Source organism: Orycteropus afer, unplaced genomic scaffold (assembly GCF_000298275.1).
Source record: "Orycteropus afer afer isolate SDZICR_OR568_19922 unplaced genomic scaffold, OryAfe1.0 scaffold00026, whole genome shotgun sequence".
Classification (NCBI taxonomy): Eukaryota; Metazoa; Chordata; class Mammalia; order Tubulidentata; family Orycteropodidae; genus Orycteropus; species Orycteropus afer.
The window spans coordinates 7,890,501-7,898,397 of NW_006921613.1; the positions used below are offsets into that span (position 1 = coordinate 7,890,501).

The 7,897-nt window shown below is 35.0% G+C and overlaps 1 protein-coding gene across 1 annotated transcript in view; it reads left to right on the plus strand.

Annotated features, from left to right (window-relative positions):
- SPPL2A (signal peptide peptidase like 2A) overlaps positions 1-7,897 on the plus strand; it is a 117,691-nt gene that overhangs the window by 73,404 nt on the left and 36,390 nt on the right. The window contains exons 7-9 of the mRNA XM_042783692.1: positions 774-925; positions 4,806-4,902; positions 5,334-5,435. Of these exons, the coding sequence (XP_042639626.1) occupies positions 774-925; positions 4,806-4,902; positions 5,334-5,435 (351 nt within the window). The remainder of the gene's footprint in view (positions 1-773; positions 926-4,805; positions 4,903-5,333; positions 5,436-7,897) is intronic.

Genomic DNA, 7,897 nt, shown 5'->3' on the forward strand with positions numbered 1-7,897 from the left:
CTTCCTTCCGAGGAGTGGCTGGTGGGTTTGAACCGCCAGCCTTCTGGTTAGCAGTCAAGTGCTTTAGCCACTATGCTACCAGAGTAATGGGTTCCAGGTAACAGAGGAATCAGTAAGGTTGACAGAACATAGAGTACTTAACAAAGGACACTTGTGGCTCTTTCTTCTTTGACGTCTGTTTTTGCCTTTTATTAGCTTTGTGACCCAGCATGGGTTGTTGGGAGAACTAGTAACAGTATTTTGCTATCTTAAATAAAGGTAGGACAAAGCTATGTCTTGAACTTCATCTTAGTCCTTCTTAACATATTGATGAGGACAGAGTAGGTATGTAGTACATACTGAGTTAACTGATAGGAGACTGTAGTGTTTACATTTAAGAGAAGGTAATTTGAAAAGTACTATCTGTAAATTGATAATAGTAGGTATATAAAAAGAATTGGTTATGATTTAAAATTTAGTACATCAATATAATTTCCTAATTGGCTAATAAGAACTTCTACAAACATTACTTTCTTTATATAACATACGTTTCAACAATTTAGCCTTCAGAAAAAATACTTACTTAAAAGTTAGTGGTTGATAATGAATCATCTCTGGAAGACAAAATTAAAAGGAGTTTTCATTTTCTAAATATTTCTTTCCTGTGTGTGCAGTATTTTAGAAATATATTACTTTTGTAACCAAGAAGAAATTTAAATTGGTGTTAGAGATAAATTTTTAAAATAACCGTACTTGGCAGAGATTTGCTGAAGTTGCTGTGTGTGTTTATGCAGGGAAAACATGAAGGCAGTGACAAACGCCGAAGAGAGAGAAGTGAGGAAAAAGAAGGAAGAATATTTAACTTTTGGTCCTCTTACAGTAGTAATATTTGTGGTCATCTGTTGTGTTATGATGGTCTTACTTTATTTCTTCTACAAATGGTTGGGTAAGAAGTTATATTTTATGCTTGCTGCCTTTAGAATACATTCTTCTCATTTACTTTGCTACTTTCTCTTTTCCTTTAAACCATTTTAAGTGGAAAACATAACTGAGTAACTTGATTAATGTTCCCTTTTTAAACTGTAAGAAATGTTAGGTCTCTGTTACCCTGGAATAAAAAATATTCAGGTAAAAAACATGCTCTGTCTTAAGATAAGAACACTTCTTTGTAGATGATTTGAAAGAACTGCTGTGGTCCTTAAGTTCTGCTCCCTGCAGATAAAGCATTGATAGCCCAGTATCTAGGCAGTAGAATAAGGGCTTCTTGATGGCTATATTTAGTTACTTGAATAGAATTTGATATGTTGCCTTTGCTTACCCCAAAGTGTAGTTTCTCCTTTTGTCAGTTTGCAAATCAAAATGTTATTCCTTCCCTTGTACAGTAGTCACTATCATACTACCTTTGAAGACACACAAGTATTTGCTTGTGTTCTCGAGAGTAAATTAGTTTTTCTCAGCACTTCAGACTGGTTCAAAAATGGTTCAGTCATGGCCAATAAAAACAAGGGCAGTGTACATGTTGTATAGCAACCAAATCTCTTTGTGTGATCGATTTTGACTGAAGTAGGAAACTGACAACAGTGCCTGGTTCCTGTACAGGTCAAAATCTGAGGCACAAGAGATTTGGTTGTTGTGCAATGAGTATGCTACCCTTATTTCCATTGGCCATGATTGAACCATTTTGAACTGGTTCAAAGCCGTGCTTTTTTGTCCTTTAAGAAGTCAGGGCTAGGAACTCTAATGGCTTGCCTTTCCCTGAGTAATCATCCTAGTGGTCTAACAGGATGAAAATTTGCCATCCCTAGCCAGTGTACAGAAGTGTGCCTGATGAGAACTGGCAAAAAATCCTTTGTAATACTGCCAAAGCCTTCAACTCCTCTATTTGGAGACATTAACATAAATTTCTGGATTAGAAAACTGAATCCTAGTGTTAGTTTCAGCTTATTGTTTACTTTCTTTTGTCCTATTGCAGACATTTTAAAAACAAGACCTATGATAGATAATGCTTCCAATTTTTAAAATATCATTCTATGAATATCACTCATATTTTACTCTGTTGCTGGGAGAGTGGATTCTAGGATGATATTTGTATCATGTTGGCATTGAGCAGCTAATTTTTCTAATTTAATACTTAGCCTTCAGTTGCTTGTGTCTGTTCCTCAGTTGATAAGTTAGTGATCTTTGTTAGAAAAAAGAGAGTTTTCTACCCTTCCCTAAAACATGTTTTAATTTTTGGTGAGGGATCTCCTTAAATTCATCACTATTTAAAAAGTTGTTCATAAATAGAATTTTTGGTGTAGGAGGAGGATCATTGCACCTCATGGTACCCCAAGACAGTGGATTTTATGTCTCTGGCAATGACTTGTGTGATGTTACAAGACTTAATTTACCTTTGAATGGTTCCTTAATGGCCAAAATTGCTGCCATTTATTTATATATTAAGTAAGGAGGTTATACCAGATTGCTAAGGTTCTTCTTACTATTTATGATTATATATGAGTTCCTCTAGACTGCTAGTCTGCTTAGGAAAGTAAGTGAAGACGAATTATTTAATCAAATTCTTTCCCATGTCTAAGAAAATTATTTTCTTAGATGTAGCATCATTGAATAAGACAGTTAAAACTCTATTAGGGTCTCAAGAGCATGATTTCCACCAGTGTTTTAAAACTTGGGTTGGACAGCTTGTTGGATGACTTCCTAAACTTAATTTGGCAATCTTTAATTACTTAGTACTCATGTTACCATACACAGATCCCTGCAATAATAAAAATAACTACAAATAACTCTTGAATAAAGCTTATTGTGTGTCAGGTACTGTTCTGAGCACTTGCATATGTCAACTTTGCATCCAGTCCTCATACTAAAAACCAAACTCACTCCCCTTGAGTCGGATCCGACTCATAGCAACCCCTCCTTGGGTTTTAGAAGCCGTATCACTGTGGAAGTTGATTGCTCAGTCTTCCTTCCGAGGACTGGCTGGTGGGTTTAAACCACCAGCCTTCTGGTTATCACTCAAATGCCTTAGGCACTACACTACTAGAGCTCCTCCAGTCCTCATTGTAATCAAGATACTATACATTTTACAGTTTAGAAATAAAAGACTTCAGGGATTAAAAAAGTAATTTGTCCAAGGTCACCAGTTAGAAAGTGGCTATCCTTGACTCAGTGCCTCTAGGTTATTATCCCTTTCTTATCTATAGAACAAAACTCTAGTTTCTGAAGTTTAATGGAATTTGAAAAATTCAGGTAAAATTTGTATGTCCACTGTGAAATTTTGAATACAGTGATTTCCTCTTTTTAATAACAAAAGAGGTCACAATGTTGTTGATTTTAAATTCTCAAGTAAGTGTAGATAATCTAGAAACATATTTGTTGATTTTAATTACCTGGGTGTCATATCAAGGAGCTCTGGTAGTGTAATGGTTAAAGCGTTTGGCTGCTAACCAAAAAAAAGTTGGCAGTTCGAACCCATCAGCTTCTCTGTGGGAGAAAGATGAAGCAGTTTGCTTTCAAAAGCATCATTCATGTACATCCTTGGAAACCCTGTAAGACAGTTCTGCTCTACCCAACAGGATTACTATGAGTTGGAATCGACTCAATGATAGTGGGCTTTTTTGGATATCATATAGCAAAGACATACATTTAAATGGATTTGACTGCACCACAAGTCAAGATTGTATAGATAAAATGCCACTATAGGAGAAATACCCACCCACTAAAGCAACAGCAAGATTAGTGTTTTTTAAAATAATATATTTTCATTTTTGTTGAGAATATATACAAGTTTTTACATGTACAAATCAGTGACATTGATTATGTTCTTCAAGTTGTGCAACCATTCTCATCCTCCTTTCCTGACTTATTCCTCCCCATTTAACATAAACTCATTGCCTCCCCTGGTTCCTATCTAATCTTTTGAGTTGCTCTTGTGAATTTTATCCCATATGTAAGATTAGTGTTTAAGGTTGTATCAGATCTTATCCCTAAGCTGAATTTTTAAGTCCTTCTTAATGATTTATTAATTCTTCCACTCTTTACGTATAAATTAAGTATACTCAGATGTTTGCAACTCCCTTCATAGAAATCTTTAACAAACACGTCAGTTTGAATCATTGAATGATAGAGCTTAAAACAATCTTACTAATGTATAATAGACCTAAACAAACAAACAAACAAAAAATAACAAAAATATCCACTACCATCCAGCTGATTCTGACTCATAGCAACTACCTTTGGGTTTCTGAGGCTGTAAATCTTTTTGGAAGTAGATTGCCCAGTCTTGGTTCACAGAATGGCTGGTGGGTTTGAGCTACCAACTTTCTGGTTAGCAGTCAGATGCCTTAGGCATTGTGCTACCAGAGCACACATAAAATACCCACTAAAGCAACACTTGACTGCTAACCAGAAGGCTGGCGGTTCAAACCCAGCAGCCACTCCTTGGAAGGAAGGTGGGCAATCTACTTCCATAGTGATACTGCCTCGGAAACCCAAGGAGGGATTGCTATGAGTCGGGTCCGACTCAACGGCACATAACAACAACAACAATAAAGAAACACATAAAGTACTCACTCTTACGACTCAAGATCTAAATATTTTCAACCCAGTTACCAACTCAAATTGCAGTATAGTCACTGAATTGAAAGTATCAAGATTCAGTAAGAAAGATTTAATTATATTAATAATATATATAATATGTAATAGTATATTAATATATATTAATAATTAAATGATTAATAAATAAGAAAGAGTTAATATTGCTTCTATAAGTATTTTCTTGTCATATTTCTTTCTGTTCTCATATAATTTAGTGTTTTGTTTTTTTCTAGTTTATGTTATGATAGCAATTTTCAGCGTAGCATCAGCAACAAGTCTGTACAACTGTCTTGCTGCATTAATCCGTAAGATACCATGTGGACAATGCAAGTATGTATCTCTTATGGGGAATCCTAGACTGTTGGTATTTGTAATTTAAAACCATATAAGGAAAAATAGGAGTGTTTAAACCTGCATGGTCCATCACATGTGGATATCTAAATTTAAATAAATTAAAATTAAAGAAAACATAAAATTTCATTTCTGTGTCTCATTAGCCACATTTTAAGTACTCTATAGTGACTAGTGACTACTGGATTGGACAGCATAGAGAAAGAACATTTTCATCATCAAGAAAGTTCTCTTGAAACTAACTGATCAATAGTTTAGTAGGCATCATTTGTTTTACTTAAAATCAAGACTTTTAAATTGGCTTTTTAATAACTTTCTTTTGACTGTGGTTAGTGTTTGCCACTTCTCATACAGGTGAATGTCATTTTTCATCTACAGGGTAAACTAAACTGTTTGAATCTGTTTTTTAGGATTGTATGTCGTGGCAAAAGCATTGAAATAAGACTCATCTTTCTCTCTGGACTGTGCATAGCAGTAGCTGTTGTTTGGGCTGTATTTCGAAATGAAGATAGGTAAAAATATTTTAATATTTGTGCTACTGTATATATATATATTTTAAATAATTTAACTTCATTGATGTTCTTGGCATTGCATTAGAAAACAAATGATGATTATCCATTTTGGAGAAAACCCTATATCTCAAGAACACTTTGTTGTATAAAATTTGAACCTTACACAGAAACAAGAGTGAGAGCTAAACTGAATAGATAAGAAACATTATGTTTATTTTCTCTTAGTTTAAATGTTGAGTCTTAGAATTTTATTGGTAGCTAGACATCACAGTTAACTGGTCTAACTCTTTTACTATCCTTACCTGTTTCAAGATTATAATTTATTCAAAAAAGTTTGTCAATGATCCAATAGTACCACTTTTTTAAAAAATACTTTATTGCGTTTTTAAAGAAAATTTACATTGCAGATTAGGTTTTCATTTAACAATTTCTGTATATATATTTTTTCAGTGATGTTAGTTACACTTTGAACAACGTGTCAGCATTCTCATTATTTTAATTCTGGTTATTCCGTTTCCATTAGTCTAGCTTCCTGGTTACCCCTTCCCTTCTCATCTTTGGTCTAGGGTAAATGTTGACCTTTAGGTGTCATATGGATGATTGTTTAGAGAAGCACAGTACTCATGGGTGAGGCTATTTCTTTTATGAGCCACTCTGTCCTTTGGCTGATAGGTAATCACTGGGAGTGGTTGGAGTTCCAAGGTTAAAAGGTATTCCAGAGCAATAGTCTTAGGAGTTCTTCTAGACTACTAGTCCAATAAATCCAAGCTTTTTTAGGAATTTGAGTTATGTTCTATATTTTTCTTCCAGTCTGTCAGATGATCGGTTTTGGCAGGCAGCACTATTATACCTTGTTCCGATGATTATTCATTATTATTTTTGTTTGTTTTTTGGCTTTGTTTTTATCCCAGAATAGCATAGTCTTGAAATAAGCTACTTTTAAATAAACAGATTTTATGCTAATGGGTTTGAACTCATATAGGAAAGGAAATAAGCTGAAATAGACTTCAGAAATATACTTAAGAGCTTATGATGCAGCTGTAAAAAAAGAATGAAGATCTTTGTGCATTAGAATGTCCTGAATAGAGCGGGAGAACAATGTAGAACAAAACTTAAAATCATAAAATGTATCAGGTTTACTGGTTGGATAGAGACTGGTATAACTCCTGAGGCAGTGGCCCTTAGACACTCTGCAGGCCTAGAACTGAATCACTCTTGTGGTTCAGTTTTTAGCCAAACAATGGAGATAGACACTTCTTAGAACGGTCAACCAACCATTTGAGATCCAAAGGGCAGTATTTGCCTAAGGACAAAGTTCAGAAGGCAGGAAGCATTAAGAAAGGAGGAAGAATGAAAATGGGAAACACAGGGAGGAAGTAGAATGAGTGATACTACATTGTAGGGACTGCAATCAATGACATGAAACAAAATGTGTATGAATGGAACTGGTTTGCTCTGTAAACCTTCACCCAAAACACAATAAAAAGTTAAAAAAAAAAAAAAAAAAACTCTCTAAGAACTGATAAGGGAACTCTGGTGGCACAGTGGGTAAGGCATCTGGCTGCTAACCAGAAGGTCAACAGTTTAAACCTACTAGCTGCTCTGTGGGAGGAAGATGAGGCAGTCTACTTCTGTAAAGATTTACAGCCTTGGAAACCCAGGGGCGATTGCTATGAGTCAGAATTGACTTGATGGCAGTGGGTTTAGTTTTTTGGAAGAACTGATAGGCAGTGATTTCCAGGATATGTTGTTAAGTAAAGTGAGAAAAGAGTATCTAGAATGTGCTACTACTACCTTTCATGTAAGAAAGAAGGGGGTATGTGAAAATACACAGTTACCTGCCCATTTGCAGAAACAACCAGAAAAAAATATACTTATGCTTATTTAATGGTTTATTAATACAATTATTGAATATCAAAAGATTTAATGGTCTAAAATTTGTAAAACAAGGTTCATACAATGTTAGGCAGCCTCCATTATGATACCTGATAATTATGCATGTCAGTGTTTGATAAGAGTGAGTGCATAGCTCTGTTTCCTTTATGTTCTAGCTGTCTGGACATATATTCTTATCTTATCATTGTTATGATCTACCTTTATAGAAAAATACATGTGTAAGTTCAAAGATTAAGGATAAATATGCATTTATATCTGTCTGATATTTATGTTCCTCTGAGTTAACCTTTAATTTCTTAGTATATTAGTACTCATTTTTCTACTAATTACTAAATACGGAGAATATGAGGGAGTTTTTATTGTTATGTTGTTGTTGTGGTTATTTGCCATTGAGTCGGCCCCAACTCATAGCGACCCCTCCTTGGGTTTCTGAGGCAGTATCACTACGGAAGTAGGATTGCCCAACCTTCTTTCCGAGGAGTGGCTGGTGGGTTTGAACCGCCAGCCTTCTGGTTAGCAGTCAAGTGCCTTAGGCACTATGCTACCAGAGCTCCCAGGACCTTCTT